General features: G+C 36.8%; 3 protein-coding genes across 6 annotated transcripts; 2 read left to right on the plus strand and 1 right to left on the minus strand.

Moving 5' to 3' along the window:
• LOC18782475 (ABC transporter I family member 11, chloroplastic) lies at window positions 1,878–10,856 on the plus strand. Of its 3 annotated transcripts, XR_002270707.1 has the most exons (13): window positions 1,878–2,108; window positions 2,217–2,274; window positions 2,559–2,638; window positions 2,947–2,998; window positions 3,096–3,229; window positions 3,705–3,819; window positions 3,946–4,032; window positions 4,195–4,243; window positions 4,594–4,678; window positions 5,425–5,544; window positions 9,458–9,896; window positions 10,094–10,202; window positions 10,375–10,856. XR_002270707.1 is itself a non-coding variant. In XM_020559547.1 (11 exons), the coding sequence occupies exons 1-10, from the start codon at window positions 2,020–2,022 to the stop codon at window positions 5,501–5,503; spliced, it is 828 nt and encodes a 275-aa protein (XP_020415136.1). In that variant the 5' UTR covers window positions 1,878–2,019; the 3' UTR covers window positions 5,504–5,544; window positions 9,458–9,948. The 3 variants fall into 3 exon arrangements, 1 of the variants encoding a protein (XP_020415136.1); XR_002270708.1 differs by lacking the exon at window positions 9,458–9,896; XM_020559547.1 differs by lacking the exons at window positions 10,094–10,202; window positions 10,375–10,856 and having other exon boundaries at window positions 9,458–9,948.
• LOC18782538 (protein LAZY 1) lies at window positions 5,555–9,451 on the minus strand. Of its 2 annotated transcripts, XM_020559546.1 has the most exons (4): window positions 8,630–9,451; window positions 7,376–8,184; window positions 6,474–6,756; window positions 5,555–6,228 (listed from the first exon to the last, which is right to left on the minus strand). In XM_020559546.1, the coding sequence occupies exons 1-4, from the start codon at window positions 8,787–8,789 to the stop codon at window positions 6,209–6,211; spliced, it is 1,272 nt and encodes a 423-aa protein (XP_020415135.1). In that variant the 5' UTR covers window positions 8,790–9,451; the 3' UTR covers window positions 5,555–6,208. The 2 variants fall into 2 exon arrangements, with proteins under 2 accessions (XP_020415135.1, XP_020415134.1); XM_020559545.1 differs by having other exon boundaries at window positions 5,555–6,756.
• LOC18784318 (probable metal-nicotianamine transporter YSL6) lies at window positions 11,945–16,267 on the plus strand. The gene is made up of 7 exons (XM_007214940.2): window positions 11,945–12,546; window positions 12,768–12,940; window positions 13,290–13,387; window positions 13,539–13,676; window positions 13,919–14,108; window positions 14,427–14,559; window positions 15,179–16,267. Exons 1-7 carry the CDS (start codon window positions 12,180–12,182, stop codon window positions 16,111–16,113), a joined length of 2,034 nt encoding a protein of 677 aa, XP_007215002.1. The 5' UTR covers window positions 11,945–12,179; the 3' UTR covers window positions 16,114–16,267.

An 18,043-nucleotide genomic window follows, 5' to 3' on the forward strand; every position in this document is an offset into this window, starting at 1 on the left:
ATTTTATTACCTTGTGACAAGTAGTATATACCAATACCACGTTGGAAAGTGACAAACAATTCTAATAGTTTTATGTAAATGTTAAATAAGTTATATATACCACGTGGAAAAGTGGGATTCTGTTTAGTGGTAAATTCGCAGTGTTTGATGATGGTGGTGGTGGAGGTGGTGGTGGTTGTGATGGAAGTTGCACAGAAACTTTTCCTGAAGGCTGTTGAAGATGGATGGCTGTGTGGGCTTTTGACCTATTGACCCAAAGGAAGGAAGGATCACCAGGGGATTCAGTCAAAACTACAACTTGCTAGGTAAGTTATTGCCAAGGACAAGGGGGCTTCCCACGAGTTGACGTAGTTTCTGATTCTGTAATAAATCTATTAAGGGGTCAATTACTTTTTGTTTAATGGTGAGAATGTGGGGACAAAGGCCCCAACAAGAAAAGGCTCACAATTATTTTGACCAACTAAGTACATTGATTATTCGTCCCAAAAAGATTACATTGATTAGTTTATTTGTAATTCTTAGTTTTCCTGCGAAGATTTTTGAATTTGGGAAATTTCAAACCCATTCTTTAAGCAAAAAGGATCCACACCTAAGTCCTTGAATTAGTAACGAGTTAGAATTGTGATACGTTCAAACTCATGATTCTACTAATAGAAAGAAAAAAATAAAATTGCCATCTAAAACTTTCTTATATCCGGAATATGTCACTGTGTTAATGTCTTAAACTAATTACACAATGTCATGTATTTAACTTTAACATATAACATTACGTAATTGTCTTAAAATACTACAACAATGACATCCTCTTTGCATGAAAGTTCTTATCCTAAACTTAAAATCAAACTCGAGTCCTTAGCTTTGATTTGACTCGACTTCAATTGATATTTCATTTCTTAGGGTAATGTTTGTTGACATTGATGCTTTCTTGTTGGGGACGGATTGTTCACATTGATGTTCGTTTTTTGCCCTGTTATTTGGTTGGGGCTAAAAAACACGTTCTGTCTGCCCTTTGCCATCCAATGAGGAGGTGTGCTACCACAATGTCAGCGTCCGTTTTGTGAAAACGTGAAAAGATGGGGCACCAATCCATGTCTTGTTCTTTATCACACATATTATATATTACTTAGTTCATACAGCTGCACATGTTGCCCTTTGTATATTATCATGAGATATTTAGTGATATACTCATTTTTAGCACTAATATTATAAATAAACCCTACACAATTGAATTTCTATAAACAAACCCAAAAAAAACCCAAAAAATGATAGCTGGCCTTATTGAATTTAATATTGATTATTAAATTACTTTGATGCCCTATTGAGTGCTTTGGGTATTTTTATGAGATTTTGGGGTTGGGCTTGTTTTAAGAAATTGATGGCAGTTTTGTAATTTATAAGAAGTTAAAAGCTTTTTTGTTATGTTGTAAATGGGCTTTGGGTGTGTTTCTAAAGTCCATTTTATGTAGGGTATTTTTATAATTTGGGCCCCCATATTGGATATAATAGTGAATCTCCCTATTATCATTTACACATCTTGGATGCCTGTTTCGTGAAATACTCATGTCAGCCCCTTTTTTTTTTGTTTAATTCGTCAATCTGAATTATTAATTTATGATCAACAACTGCGCGCTTTCAGACGATTGATATCCAATTAAAATACTTGGATAATATTAATAATCAATTAAAATAATTAATAAGGAAAATACGTGAAATAAGGATGAAAGAAAAAGAAATACAAATTAAATATATGTACAACTCTCCAACGTTATGTCGCTTTTCACGAAATTTTGATATTCATAAATTGTTATTGTAATCTCACCGTTTATCGACCAATTAACCTAACTTGCGTAAAAATTTCAAATTTTCAACTGATTTTAAAAAAATCCTGGGTTTTCGGCCACCCTCCCAAAAAAAGGCCCAAACCCGCCACAAGTCCTTCAGGGCCCAAATCCATGAGTGCTGTGTCTTTCTTGTATTGTTTGACAAAGCTCAGGGTGCTCAGTCCGCAGACCGCGAAACATGGCGAGCTCCGTTTTCGCCTTCAACCCCTTAACAGGGCGGAGAGCGCGCGAACCAGTAACCCCAATCGCACCCAAGTCACGCTCAAGGCAAGCGTCTAGTCTGTCTGACCTTCTCATAACACATTTTATCCAATGCGTCATTGACGTTTAGTGTTCACAATTTTATGATTATATTGGATTTTCTTGTTTTCACAGTTTGAATTTCCGAAACTCACACTCTGTAAAGTTCAAATGCGAGCACTCGTGCTTTGAAGTAAGTTTCCTTTTCCGACTTCGATTTTCTTTAATTTTATTATAATTTTCCTTTTGCTAAGTTCTTGATCAGTATTTTGAAAGCATTCACAGTGAGGTAGGCAATGTGTATAATTATGGCTTGTCCATAGAATTTGGTTAAATTTCCAAGTAATGGCTTCATTTCCTTTAGATTTGATCATTGGCTCATAAGCTTGTGAATCTTTGTCTGTCTTAAGTTTTGTGAAAGTAAAACACAGTCTATTAGTTTTAACAGTTGAAGTATTCAATCTGTCACTTTTCCAGGTTAGCAATGTTAGCTACCAACCGCCAGGGACCGAGCTTAGCCTTTTAAATTCTGTTAGTTTTTCACTTCCGGAGAAAAGGTACATATTTGTGGTCTGGTAGTCAATCTTTAGTTGCATGCAAACCACATTCATTCTGGCAAGCTTGTGAAATTTGGTTTAGTTGATTCCGCGTAGGAATGCCTCTGTGAGGTAATATTGTCATGGATCATCCTCTGCCTCAGATATATTAACAGATTGTTTTATATCAGACCATACAAAGGATGTGTTAGATGCAATGAACTGGTTCACATATTGTCAGATATTTTTTTGGGTTGGACCACACATATTCTGTGATGGGTGGAGCGATTTTTCATTCTTAGGATAACTTGTTCACTTTGATCTGGCAGCTTTGGCTTAATTTTTGGACGGAGTGGTAGTGGAAAGACTACTCTTGTGCAGGTTGTGTGTTAATGCTATTGAAGGAACTCTTACTCATTATGTTATCCATCTTCTTTTTAAGTAGTATCTTGTATATGATTTCCTCTCCCTCTTCCAGCTTCTTGCAGAGATAAGCAAACCAACTTCAGGTTCAATTTACATTCAAAAATATGGAAATGATGGCAATCCAGTTCAGTCTCCCGAACCCTTATCCTCAGGAAGAGTTGGCATTGTATTTCAGTTTCCAGAGAGGTACTGAATATTAGTTAAGAAACAAAAAATTGTTTGCAGTCTCTATAAACCATGATAAGGGTTTGGGGTCCTCTCTTGCATATATTGAGAGTTACATCAGCATGTAGTCATTGGAATTTGTACAAAAGTAAAGCTTTTGGAGTTTCCCCTTTTTGTCTGTACACTTATGTGTTAAATGAAAGTTTTATTCTTACAGTGAGATTTAAAATGTATGTTCATTGCTCTACTGGAAATATACCTTTTTTCAAGTACTTGACCAAGTTTGTGCATCCAACATCTTCTGTATGAATTACGTTTCTGGAACTTAATCACCACTGTGTCAAAAGGTTTTTAATTATCAGCCTTTGATCGCGGTGTATTACCTTCTTATGTTCTTAAATTACAGTAATGTGCTCCCATATCCTTCATAGTCTCTGTCATGTCTGTTTGGTTTCCCATTTCCAAGTTTTTGATAATATGTCCCCTTTCAAGCTAGGTATTTTGTCGCGGATAATGTTCTTGAGGAAGTTACATTTGGGTGGCCAAGACAAAAGGGTGATCTTCAAATGAAGGAGCATCTTGCTCTAAGACTCCAACGAGCAATCAATTGGGTACTTGTACCCCTTCCCAACACGAACATTTTCTTCTACTTATTCTGGCATTTTTTTTCCGTTGATGCTCACTATTTATAGGGTTTGGTTATTTTAAAAAATGATTAATTCAACTGATGACTGTAGGTTGGTTTAAGTGGGATCTCATTGGATAGAGATCCCCACTCCCTTAGTGGTGGCTACAAACGTCGGCTTGCCTTGGCAATTCAATTAGTAAGAACTTCGATTTAAACACAATCACAAACACCAAATTGACAATGTAATACATATTAGATGACACCTTAACTATGTGGTTTCATAAAGTTCAGTCTTATATAGCTAGTTATCACTTTGGCATGAAGTCACTCATACTTGTCAATTGACCTTAATCTTCAGGTGCAAGTCCCTGATTTATTGATATTGGATGAACCTCTTGCTGGTCTTGGTAAGAAGATGAATTTAGTGCCTTTGGTTCGACTTCATTACTGGTTTCATTTGCTCCTTCCATGCAAGTTGGACTAATGGAAAACTATTTTCAACAATCAGGCATTGAGAATGCCATAATGCTTTACCCAGGAAACATTTTTCACTGGCAACCAATAGAGGCATTCTCTCTTTCACTCACTTTCAAACTGATCTCTCATTCACTATATAAAAACAAATTCCAGTGGACTTAGTGATGCTCATGCTTCTTTATTTTTCCTGTTTCATTTTCTTCTTTTTTTTCCTACTGGGGAGGAAGGTTGTATCTCTGATCCTTTATTTGATATTTATATAAACTTTTGTTTTGATCAGATTGGAAGGCACGTGCTGATGTTGTGAAGCTTCTAAAGCATCTAAAGAAAGAATTGACTATACTTGTTGTCAGCCATGATCTCAAGTCTGTTTTTTTTTCCTGGTTCTAACTTCTGATTCTTTGTTGTTGTTCACTTGTTATATGTTCATTATTTCACTTGGTGCATTGCCTTGGCGACCTAGGTAGTGAGAGATTAATTTCAACTTTCTATGAAATTGATAAATTCAAAGTTTTAGTATTGCAAGCTATCATATATGGACCCAAATCTTTGCATTTTAACAAGGACATGAATGTGGCTCTATGAAGTTGAGAAAGCTTCTGCATTTATTTCTTGTCAGAAAAGGAGATGTAGCAACTTTCTTAACTTTGCAAAGAAATTTTTGTGCATAACTAGAAGAAAAAGTGTGAGCCTGGTATCAAAGTCATAAAACGTGTGCAAAATAGAGTGTGAGCCTGGTGTCAAGGTCGTAATGTGTCCTATTAGTATTTTGTTGAGCAATGTGCATATAATTGTAATTGAAAGCCAATGGACTAATTTAGAATTACATTTACATTCCAAATGTTTTTTCAGTTTCCAAGTGGCATAAAACATTAATGATTATTGTTGCAATGGTTTAAAGGGCATCCCAAGTCAGCTTAAAATGCACTGTATTTGGATTATGGTGATCTTATTTTCCTAAAACTAATAGCATTGGCAAGTTTCATAATCTAGCACCTAGGGCCTTCACCCATTTGGAATTATAAACGAACTGTATTACCTGGTCTCTTGTTTTCCTCTTGTTCTATACATTTTGTGTTCTGCTTATGGGAACTTATAATGGGCCTTTCAGAGAGTTAGCAGCTATAGTTGATCGATCTTGGAGGATGGAGATGGGTGGGATTCTTAGGGAAGAGCCTCTACCGATTTGATTTCAGCAAGATGGTGCTGCCTCAACATGGCATGCTGTGAGGTTTGACTCTTTACTTTATATTTACTTCTGACACTCATGTCCACGAATTTATGGTGCTACCTATTTGAATTGGACTTTGAACCATGTTGCACATAAACAGTAGTGCTTTGCCTGAATAGTGGGTTTCTAAGAATTGATGCATTAAATCTGGATAACCAATTGTGAAACCATGGTGAGATGTTTGAGAATATTTGTTGATATCTGCCTCTTTGACTAAGAGCAAGTTTCCTCAATGTCTGATAAGAATATATGATGTTCAAACAACACAATAGCAATGAAAAAAAAGGGTCTGGTTGCATAAAATATGGGATGCACCATATAGTATGCTAGTAACTGGAATACTTATTCAAGAAATTTGAGAATGGCTCTCAACTCTCAACCATTCAAATAAGACTTGTAGATAATTGAAATCTTTATTGATTGGGAAAGAAATTTAGATAAAACTGAGTCACAACTTCATCAACACACTGAGGAGAGATGAATACCTTCTAGTCTTTTTTCATTTTTTCTTGAGTTCATCAACACTCAATCACTCATAAATAAGTACATGAAAAGATAATTTTATCGATCACAAGATTGGCATAAGATAATTTTATCGATCACAAGATTGGCATTCTGTCTCAGAAAGGATCAAGACCACTGACTTTTCTTGCAACTTCTATTGCTACAGCTCCAACACCAAGTCTGCAATGCAAATAGCACAAAGTGGTTAAATATATTCATAATAGACTCAATTTTGCCGATCTTGACTATACTTCATAATAGACTTAATTTTTCATAGAAGACTGATGGTAGAGTATGAAATTTCTGTTGGGTGTTTTGTACTTTTTGTTCTCCTGGATTTTAGGTTTTCTGTATCTGATTTCTCAGACCCAGTGGGAACTAATCAAAGTATGTTTCCATGGTATAGGATATAAAGTGATACTTACAGTCTGCATCTGTTTTAATCCAGTGCTCTCCCTTTCTTCTAAAATTGCTGCCACTTAGCCTGTATTGGGGCAAGTTCATGTATTTCTTACCATGTTCTGTCCCCTCCTTTATCATTGCCCCTTGAGGGAACCTTCTGTTGTCTCTGCCCATGAGCATCATATTTTCTCTACAACGACCATGGGCACTGTAATTGTTCTTGTCCTTGTATTTCTCGGCCTCGACAAATTCTCTTGCAGCTGTAGAGCTTTCAGGATGGATCCTTCTATGGAACATACGTAAGATCTGCATGCCACACAAAAAGAAACGAAAAAGTTGAATGTGAAGTGTTATCCACTTTTTTCTTTTCCCAAATCTAAGTGAAGGCAACACCTGGTGGTTTTCGTCAAATTATTAAAAGAGAGATTGTTGTCTGATGAAGACATCTCATGGAAACTCTACTGATTAGTTTGGATAAATAAGGTTTCTGGCTGGATGCTGGGTTTTACAGAGATCGGTAACTTGGAAACAACACCTTCTTTTGAGTGTATAAATCACATCCTAAGACCTAAGCATGCTAGCAGGGACGATTTTCATGCTACATTTTGGTTCACACAATTAATTTATCTCTGGTGTCAGGGTCACATCCTTTGTGTGTGCAAAACACCGTAATTGGATCTCTCACCATTAATGTTTCTTTGGTCTAGATGTTGAAAATCAGATCTTTGATAACATCAAATTCTTGTTTTTGACTTAGCTGTATCTAGGATAGCACTGATACAATCATTGCAATGCAATGATGTATTTATGTATGTATGTACACATCTACATACATGTGTGTGTGTGTGTGTGTGTGTATGATGCAGAGACATCAGACGTGCTGTTTAGCTGTGGGTCTGGGAATATCTAGTTGTAGGAACCCAACCTTATGGGGTTTCTTCTTGGTTGAAACAGAATCAGATGCCTCACCAAATGTCTTCCTGGTGGAAACAGGATCAGTTACATCACCACCAGTACAAGGGGCAGAGCTTTTCGAAGAAGCATGGAGTTTTTTTATGATCTTCTTCATGAACTGCATGGCAGATGTATGCTTATGCTCGGATTTTATATCCACACTCTCACTTGTCTCCTTACAATTTTCCGTTGTCATCTTTGTCCTATCAAACAGCTCTTGCAGTGATGTCTTTTCTTTCTTTGCTTCTATTCTTGTGTCTGGTAGTTCAATTGAGGACCCAAAGAGATATTCTTTGAGCGGACGTACCACAGTTGTCGTCCAGTACTCTTCATCTTCAGATTCCTCCATTTGCTTTCCATTGAGTGTAATAGTGCTAGCATGACTGTTCCTTGCTGATGATGCACGAACCCCTTCTTCCTTTGTCTCCGCCTCAAGGAACTTTTCTAGCTCATAGCTGATGAGCTTCAAGTCATTCTGTGTCACTTCTGTTTTTGGCTCACTTAAGTTCTCTAAAGTTGTTGCAAAAGTTGGTGTTTCCGGCTCATTGATACTTGGTTCAGAGCCAAGTGTTCCAATGGTGAGAAAGCCATGAAATAGCTCTGAGATAATAGCAGATGTTTCTTCTTCTCTATTGGCTTCAGATTCAGAAAAAGATTTTTCTTGGTCCCTTTTAGGTGGCTCCAAGGATGTAGATCCATAGCTGGAGCCAAAGCTTGACTTCATATGGGAATGTTGATCATCAACTGATGGCTGAGCTGAAAGGAAAATACCAGGATCCCCTGAAATTAGTTACAAAAGGAATTAGGACATGTGTGAAAATAACAAATGAAGAATGGCTTGATCTGTGTCTATGATCAAGTCATCTCAGTGGCTGCATTGTTGCTGTAATAAACTGGTCTCTCAGATGGTCGAGTAATTTCATTAGTTAGTACAACGTGGTTGGTCCCAACATAATTCGCCAATGAGAGATATCAGGTGGACACTGTCCACAAGAGATTGGCTGCCTCAGACAATTTGGGGTTCTGCAGCGTCATATTAAGATCAAGGAATATGAACGGAATGCTTAGCCTTGACTGCAGCGTTGTATATTATGATCAAGGATTTATTATGCTAATATTTGTAACCTGATTTATTCGAATTAAAAGTTTTGACTGATGTCTGGCTACAGCATTATTTAAGATGCGGGGCAAAAGAAGAAAATTACGGAAAAAGTAGTAGGAATACCAATACTGAGATCCTTGAGAGGCTCAATGCTACTGTGCCGAAATTTGTGGTGCACCCATTGTAATAACTGCATGAATGGAATGCAAAAATAAAGTTTAAAGGAATGAACATAGCTCTTATTCTGAATTTGGTAAGAGTTTACACTTACCTTCATTTTCATTCGTGTCGAAGGGCTTGATGTTATATTTTTCTAGTAAACATTGAAGATAGAAATTAGATGTAGGTTTAGTTTGCAAGGAAAATGGGCTTTAAAAAGAGATGATAGGAAGAGTGGCAGAATAAGATCTTTTCATTATGACTTCTAAACGAGGTGGAAGTCACTCATTGCTAGAAGGGTCTGAGGTGGTTGAGTAGAGAGACATTTAGAAAGATACAAGATTGTGGTTGGCTGTTCTTATCAAGACCAAATCATGTAGACAAATTGAAGGGTGGTTTGGATACCTATAAGATTGTTCTTATGCGTATTTGTGCTTCGTTGAAGTGGGTTGCACAAGTAAGCATTGTGTTTTATATATGCCGCTGCAAATATGATTATTGGTTAAATTGTGAAAGCTTTAGATAAGCATTGTACTATATTTTCATATACGATGAAAGCTGCTCAATATTGCATTGAAAACTGAAAAGTTAAATGCCTGCTGTAGGTTCTAGAAGTTGAATTAGAGTTTACTCATTACAATCTCATGTAGGATCTATGAGTTATAAATGGACTTGTGATTTATGAACAGGACAGGGGTACACTCATTTTGCTTAAACAACACATTGATGCAGCTCCGCTTTATGCTTAATTTCTCTCTCTTTTATTTATATTAGCCCAAACCTTTCATGCAGGTATAATTTGGACAGTTAATAGCTATAGAGGGGTTTAGATTTGACAAACTGTCGTACTTATCATGTCTAAGTATCTTCTAGATGGAGGAGGCACCAGGACAAGGTTGCTGGCCCAGAAATATTAGCATACCCCACAAGTTTACTCATCTCTCGAAGTTGAGTAATTTGGGAAGGATAATGCTGCCGTAGGCTTAGAGACAAAGCCATGCATGCATGCCTCCATCTTTGATTCCTTTTACAAGTGGGCTTGATAATTACGCAAGACAAATGAAGTACTAAAGAGATCCTGGGCAGAAAGTATATTCATAGTTTATACATGTAAACTGATTTTGTGATTTCGCTTCAAAGCATTGAAGAACTGCTATTGAATAATTGTTTTTATTATTATTAATGATGGGAATCGATATTCGACTGCGACTGTTCTTAGTGGTGCATGTAGGTAAGTACATCCAAAGCATACTTAGTTTGGAATCTTACAGAAATTTCGTTTCCAGGGCATGCTTGTCTCTCGAGTATGGTTACTGATGCTACTGGCTAATAATGCTTGTTCATTTTCTGTGAGCTAAATGCAGTTGCCTGAATTTTGAATACATACAATTAGACTATGTTCCGTCACTTGAATTATTACCATTGCAGAATTTATGCACGCAAAGGACTTGTTGGGCAGAATTCCAAAGGCAGAATAGGGCAAGTAAAAAATTACGAAGGTGCAAGCAAATGCGGAATTTGACAACAAGTGGAACTGGTATAGCATCTTTGTTTGTTTCTGTTGTTTGTTTTTGTTTTGGTTTTGGTTTCCTTTTTGCATGAAATGATGTTGAAGAGGAAGAGTGGTGAAGGAGTCACCCTCTATAATTGCGATCATGATGAATTAATTAATTAATTGAGACAATATCTATCAAAATTCCGACCAGTAGGGAGCGCTCTCTCCTCAAATCGGGTGCTTGCATTGGGAGTATCCTAATTCTTTGCTAACCAACGAAGAGCTAGAATATGAAAGAGTTGCCACTTTTGGTCGTGGAAGACTAAAGACAAAGAGAAGAGAATCACTCACCACCCATGACACCTTCCATATACCACCACAACAAACGCAAACTCAGCAAAATTCTCGGCAGGAGGATCCACCACAAGCATCCATGACCATGTGAGTTGGATTTCGTATCCTGCATTTTGTTTTCTTTTTTCTTTTGGGTCTGATTCTCATTGGGCAGTTGGAGTATGTGTTCATCTTCATTATTGTTTTTGTATAGTATGGAGTTAGTACATGATCACCCTAATTATTGTTGGTTCTTATTTGTATGGGGCTATTTCAAAATGATAAGACCCCCATCTTACAAGTGTAAAGTGTATGGGTCTAATTTCCCCTATTTCTCCTTTAGCAGTTGAGCCATCCATCATACATACTTTATTAGTAGAGAACCAACTTGGTTTCTAGATGCATTATCATTATGGATAAATAGTTCATGGTTGTTGCATTTCTTAAATACTTGGCAATATATCTCTTAGATAAGTTGGGGTTTTTTTTTTTGTTATTGGCAATGTCAACTCTCTAATGAAAAAAATAAGATTAAAAAGAGATGACACATTTGTTTTCGCTCAAGTTGTTCATGCGCGAGTCTTTTTTAAGATCACACATTTGTTCTTGTCCCTCATATTTGGGTTTTGGATGATTTTGGCTATTTCAATGCTATCTTTCTACTCTCTTTTTTAAGAGATAAGTGGATTGATGAAGCTTGCATTTGGATCTCCAAGGTGAAGAGGGTGACATTTTTGTTGTTATGGAGCAAAGTAATAATAGCCCAATGGGCCAACGCTACATCCCATGATCTCAAAATTTCCTTGACAGTTCTGACCAAAATAATAATAATAATCTTTTCCTATGACAGTCAGTCATTTAGTCAATTTAAACTTACCTCACGCACTGTGCCGTAATTTTTTTTTATACAGTTTCTTTAATTTTCTTTTTGAGTTATTAACACTATCATTCTCTTGAGGTTTTGGGGTTTTCATAAAATTATTAAAACCTCTTGAGGTTTTAGAAATTACATAAACATCTTTTGAGGTTTTAAAATTATTTTCTTAAAATTTATTTCTGTTGATTTTTTATTCAAAGATTGATGATTTTATATTTAAATTTCTCCAAATGACAAAGTTAGCATTTGAGATCAAATTGCACATACATTTATTGAGGTTAAATTTTTCATTTGCATAAGTGTTTTGTAATGAAATAATCAATTTTTAGATGAATAATCAATAAAAATGGGTTTTATGAAAACAATTTGAAATCTCAAGAGCCTTTTTTCTATAATTTTCTAAACTTTAAGGAATTTTATAAAAATACCAAAAACCTCATAAGATATTAGTGTAAATAGCTCTTTTCTTTTTTCCCATTTCTTTAGTCTGCATCATCCGTGAACCAACTCAGAATTTATAACAAAATACAGGGAATATGACGGCGAGACACGCGTCATGATTGGTTTGGATAAATTGACTTGAACGAACTTTCAAAAGGCCACGCTACCTTTCCTGCCCCTGAAGACTCCAACTACATATCTGTCTGCACGTTTGCTCCACACGCCGGCCCATCCCTCTGCTCTGCCCGCAACATAACACAACGCATCCCAAAAATGTCAACAATATAAATCTTGACCTTCATTGAAATTGAAATCCCTATTCATTTTCCAACAATATACACCAGAATAACCAAAAGCTGATCACAGTAATGGAGACCGAGACAGCGTCCGTGGGAATATCAGAGCCGTTGCTTCACGATTCGGACAAGATCAGCCCCCTTGAGTCCGTCGATGATGATGACCAAGTCCCCCAATGGAAGGACCAGATCACGCTCAGAGGGCTGGTGGTGAGCGCGCTGTTGGGGACCCTCTTCTGCATCATCACCCACAAGCTCAATCTTACGGTCGGGATTATTCCGTCCATGAATGTCGGCGCTGGGCTTCTAGGCTTCTTCTTAGTCAAGTCTTGGACTGGCCTCTTGTCCAAATTAGGGTTTTCTGTTGCTCCCTTTACCAGGCAAGAAAACACCGTCATCCAGACCTGCGTTGTTGCTTGTTACGGCCTCGCTTTTAGCGGTAACCTCTCTTTCTCTTGTTTGGATAATTGCTTTGTGTTCTGTTTGTCACTAAATAGCTATTAATCAGTGTGAATGGTTTTTTTTTTTTTTTTTTTTTCCCTATTATATATAGCTCTTACTCTCCATTTCCTGTTTGTTAATTGTTAATATGGACATTATGATGAAAATGTTTTTCTTCTTTCTGGTGTGTAATCATATAAATGTGAAATGAATTGGCAGGGGGATTCGGTTCCTATCTGATTGCAATGGATGAGCGAACATATAATCTTGTTGGTGCTGATTACCCTGGTAATCGGGCAGAAGATGTTAAAAATCCAAGCTTGTCGTGGATGACTGGTTTCATGTTTGTTGTCAGCTTCCTTGGCCTTTTTAGTCTTGTTCCCCTTCGCAAGGTAACTACTTACTTCATGGATATGGATAATTTTTCGGTGCTACATACATATGGGTTTGGTTTTGAGCTAATGGTGACTGTGTTGCTTGTGACTTAAGTTGGCTCCGGGTGTTTTGCCCTTACATCTATGGAATTGTCTTTTTAATTTGCTATTGGCATGCCTGATTCAATGTATATAATGTTGTAATTTTTAGACCCTTTGATAGAAACATTTGTCTCTTACAGTGTATTCGCTGGCTATGCCTTTTTAATGATACATGTTTAATATGCCTGTTGGCAACCATGTTTCGTTTTTGTTGCATACTAGTGTTCGAATGTATCCTATCACATCTTTATTCATGTGATATCAGGTTATGGTCCTGGACAACAAACTCACGTATCCCAGTGGGACAGCCACAGCAATGTTGATAAATAGTTTTCACACTAACACTGGTGTAGAGCTTGCCGGGTAAAGTCTATGTCTCAACTTTATGATATGTTCAACAGTAGTCCACTTTGCCACCACTGGAATTGGCCTTTATTTTCCCCTTAAAAAAGTAGATTTAATAATTACCCTGCATCATTTCCAACTAATGATCTTCGTAGTTTTATTTTTGCAGGAAGCAAGTTCGTGCTCTAGGAAAGTATTTAAGTATAAGTTTAATTTGGAGCTGCTTTAAGTGGTTCTTTAGTGGTATTGGAGATTCATGCGGATTTGACAACTTTCCTAGCTTTGGGTTGACACTGTTTAAGAACACGTAAGGCGATTATATTTTTGGTTTTCTTCATGAATCTTCTCTTCATTCTCACTCCCCTTCCCAACCCCTCCCTTTCCCTCCCTCTCTTTCCACACGCATTCACCCCTTGTTCTTTTGGGCTTTGACCTGGATTTCATTTGTTAAGTTCTTTGGAAGTGGCATAAAAGGGTTCCTTCAAGTAAGATCCACAATATTTTATGACAGTGAAGTTGTTGATGTTTTACATGACTTGCTTCATGCAGATTTTATTTTGACTTCAGTCCAACTTATGTTGGATGCGGTCTCATATGCTCCCACATAGTCAACTGCTCAGTTCTTTTTGGGGCTATCTTATCATGGGGTTTTCTTTGGCCATTAATATCACAATATGCTGGGGACTGGTATCCAGCGGATCTTGGTAGTAATGATTTCAAAGGTCTTTATGGATATAAGGTATTATGGAATTATTTTCATTTGGGGCACACTACCTTGATTTTTCAGGCTAATTACATGAGTTTAGTGTAACTTTTTGTAGCCTGGATCTTGTTGCATTTCTTATGAAAAACATCTAAAGGTAGAGTAAGGAAGCTTGGTACACACACACACACACACACACACACACACACACACACACACATTCTCTCTCTCTCTCTCTCTCTCTCTCTCTCTCTCTCTCTCTCTCTCTCTCATATTGGTATTTTTTGGTCATCGTCTCTCATATATGTGAATTTGCTCCAAAAGTGATGTTCTGACCCATTGTGTTGTTTGCAGGTCTTTATTGCTATTGCCCTCATACTAGGGGATGGTCTCTACAATTTGGTGAAGATTTTAACCTTTACTGTCAAAGAAATATGCAATAAGAGTAGCAAACAGAGCAACCTTCCTGTTGTTAATGAGGTTTTAGGTGAGTCTTTGTATGGTCTCTACAATTTCATTTTGTCACTCCACACTCCATATATGGAAGGCATGTATTCACTCCACTGATGTTTGAACTGTTGTTTTTCTTCCTGTAGTAGTGTTTGTATATGAGTAGTCTATTCTATTCTAGTTCTGGCATAAGAATATAACTAGCTGAAGAAATCCATTGTCATTAGGAATTTAGAGGTATATTCTTTGGCTTAGAGTAGCAAATCTATGTATTTGCTACACAGGCAGTTTATTCTGCTAGATATAGAAACTAAAATTATGGTTCTCTATTGTATTCAGATGTGTTGGGCATTTTCAGTACAGAGTCAAAATAAATTTTAATTTTAGTTGTCAAGGCAGCCTTTATTGGTAAATTTCTGATCAATATAATATTGCGACATATTGTTATTAGTATTTTCTGTACAACTGTGTATTATCCTAGTATTGCTTTGTGAGAAGATATTGGTGGATAACCTGTCCAAAAGAAAATAGAAAGAAAGAGGGGATAGCATCTCACACTTGGCATAGTATGAGTTGATTAAAGTTTGCATGTATCTTAATTATGAGGAAACCTGTTTTCACCCGAAGACTAATAGTTGTTGATATGTGTTAAGCAGATGGTGACAGTTCTGTAGTTACACCGGAGCAGAAAAAGAGGGAAGAGGTATTTCTAAAGGATAGAATACCAACGTGGGTTGCGGGTGCAGGATATGTGGGCCTAGTTGCAATATCTACAGCAACAATGCCAATCATCTTTCCACCTCTCAAATGGTATTTGGTTCTAGGCTCATATGTCCTTGCTCCGGCCCTTGCCTTCTGCAACTCCTATGGCACTGGCCTCACAGACTGGAATTTAACTACAACTTATGGGAAAATTGGTCTCTTCATCATTGCTTCACTAGTTGGACGTGATGGTGGGGTTATAGCTGGGTTAGCAGCTTGTGGGGTGATGATGTCCATTGTCTCTACCGCAGCTGATCTCATGCAAGACTTCAAGACGGGCTACCTCACTATGTCCTCAGCCAAGTCTATGTTTATTAGCCAGCTAGTGGGAACAGCCATGGGCTGTGTGATTGCTCCATTAACATTCTGGTTGTTTTGGACAGCTTTTGACATTGGGTCACCTGATGGTCCGTACAAAGCACCGTATGCTGTAATATTCAGGGAAATGGCAATACTAGGCATCGAGGGCTTCTCAGAGCTGCCCAAGCATTGCCTGGCTATGTGCTGTGTTTTTTTTGTGGGAGCTCTAGTCATAAACCTCCTGAGGGATGTGACCCCTAAGAAAATATCACAATTTATTCCTATTCCAATGGCGATGGCAGTCCCGTTCTATATCGGAGCATACTTTGCCATCGACATGTTTGTTGGGACAGTGATATTGTTCATATGGGAGCGATTGAATAGGAAGGACGCAGAGGATTATTCAGGGGCAGTTGCTTCGGGTCTAATATGTGGTGATGGGATTTGGACAATTCCATCAGCGATCCTCGCTATTTTCAAGGTCAATCCACCCGTCTGCATGTACTTTGGCCCTTCTTTGAGCAGTTGAGTTTAGTTGCTTGGACTTTGTAAATAACTATTTAACTTATGTATGATTTAATTGACCCTAAACTTATTGGGGTTCCCTTGTCCTCCATGTACATTAAATCAAACGGTTGAATACTTGGAACTTGTATGGCTTGTGTCTCGCCTTTCACTTCTTCTATTTTTGTGTGATTCTTTTAGGAAATATGCACGTATAAATTAGAAATTAGAACGCCTCATACTTGAGGTTTTCCGATCTTTTTCCTATTTTTGGGACAGAGGGGCTAACCCTTATAAAAACGCAAAACTAAATGGGAAAGAAATTATTTTCGTTTCCATGTATGTATGTTGCGGTTTCCAGCAAATTAGATTAAAGACAATTGTAGCTAGCTATTATTAGGTCAGGGATTCTGACGTTGCATTTGGTTGACGAACCAGAGGAAAACTGAAAAATATGGCAGTTTTGTTATTTCAAGTAATTTTGGTATACCAGCCAGTGTTTTGGATACATATTTAGGTATTCTGTGTGTGAAAGGGAAATCTAGTTCTCTCCACAGCTAAAGCTAATAAGTAATGAAAATACTTCACTTAAGTGTGATGTGTGCATACGTTTTTCTTTTTGTGCTTTTGATTAATTATTTTTACATATATGTTAAATTACGATTCACATGAAGGAGAAAATCTCCTTGCGTTTACCTGTAAGGAGGCAAATAGTATCCAATAAGTAATAAGTATATTATATCTAAAGAGGAAGGGAAGCTATTCAAAATTCTGAATTTAGCAAATGAGGCGCGTCACATGGCAAAGATTGTGACTACTTATATTTATTAAGTCCACATCCACTTAACACTTAGCTAGTTCCACACTTGCACTGGATTGGATTCTTTTCCATCCCAATTTTGACAGAGAGACATAGATGTATGATTCTCAACCACCCATTCTCCATTTATTGGGTAATGGGATATCTAAAATTATTGCCATCAATTCGTCGAGTAACATCATCTGTAAAACAAATAGAAATAAATAAATAAATATATATATATATATATATGTCCTTGGAATATTGTGAACTTTCGTGCTTTTACTTTTCCAACAAATTAATCATATATTTTTATTTTATTCTTCAGAGTTGAATTAAAAAGAAAACCTTATCTATCCTTATTTCTCTACAGCTTTTCTCTAACTAACTTTGGGAACTTTGACATGTTACCAAAAAAATAAATAAATAAATAAAATTATGAAAGCCTGAATATTCATAAAGAAAATGACAAACCTTAAGAAGGGAAAAAGCAAAAGAAAGGGATGGCACACACACACCACACAAACAAGAGAAAGGGACATAAGGATAATTGTGAGTGATCATGATGAGGTGAGGTCTATACATCTTATCAAAAGGAGGCAGCAGCCCAGAATCTCCAAAAAAACATATATGTTTTTTGGGGGTTTTATTATTTTGAAATTTTTTACATACGAATTGAAGAAGAAACCCCGAAAAAACATATATGCATATACTTGACCTACATTAATTTGTTTTCTTATAATAACTTGATTGATACACAGGGAATTTCCAGGATCTTTCCTCCCCTCATTTCATTCTATAAATTTTAGGCTTAATATGTTCTGTACTGATGTACTGATGTTGCGAAGCATCCTCCTAAGTGTTTGTGTGTTCGAAATTTTAGCGCTGAGCTGACTGAGTAGCTGCCTAATTTCCTTCCATTTTTTATTATTGGATATTCCAGAGACTGGAAAAAAAAAAGGAACATTACAAGTTAATCTCTTTTTAGAAAGAAAGAAAGAAAGAAAAAAAGAAAAAAAGAAAAGATAGATGGGAGTTGGAGACTTGAATAATGATTAAGACAAACACAGAGCCAATTAAGCTTATCTCTTTATGGAAATTAGTCTTAGAAAAAACCTATATGAAAATGAAAGCAAAATTGTTTTCCCATTGAAGG

The sequence above is a fragment of the Prunus persica genome, chromosome G3, assembly GCF_000346465.2.
Source record: "Prunus persica cultivar Lovell chromosome G3, Prunus_persica_NCBIv2, whole genome shotgun sequence".
NCBI lineage: Eukaryota > Viridiplantae > Streptophyta > Magnoliopsida > Rosales > Rosaceae > Prunus > Prunus persica.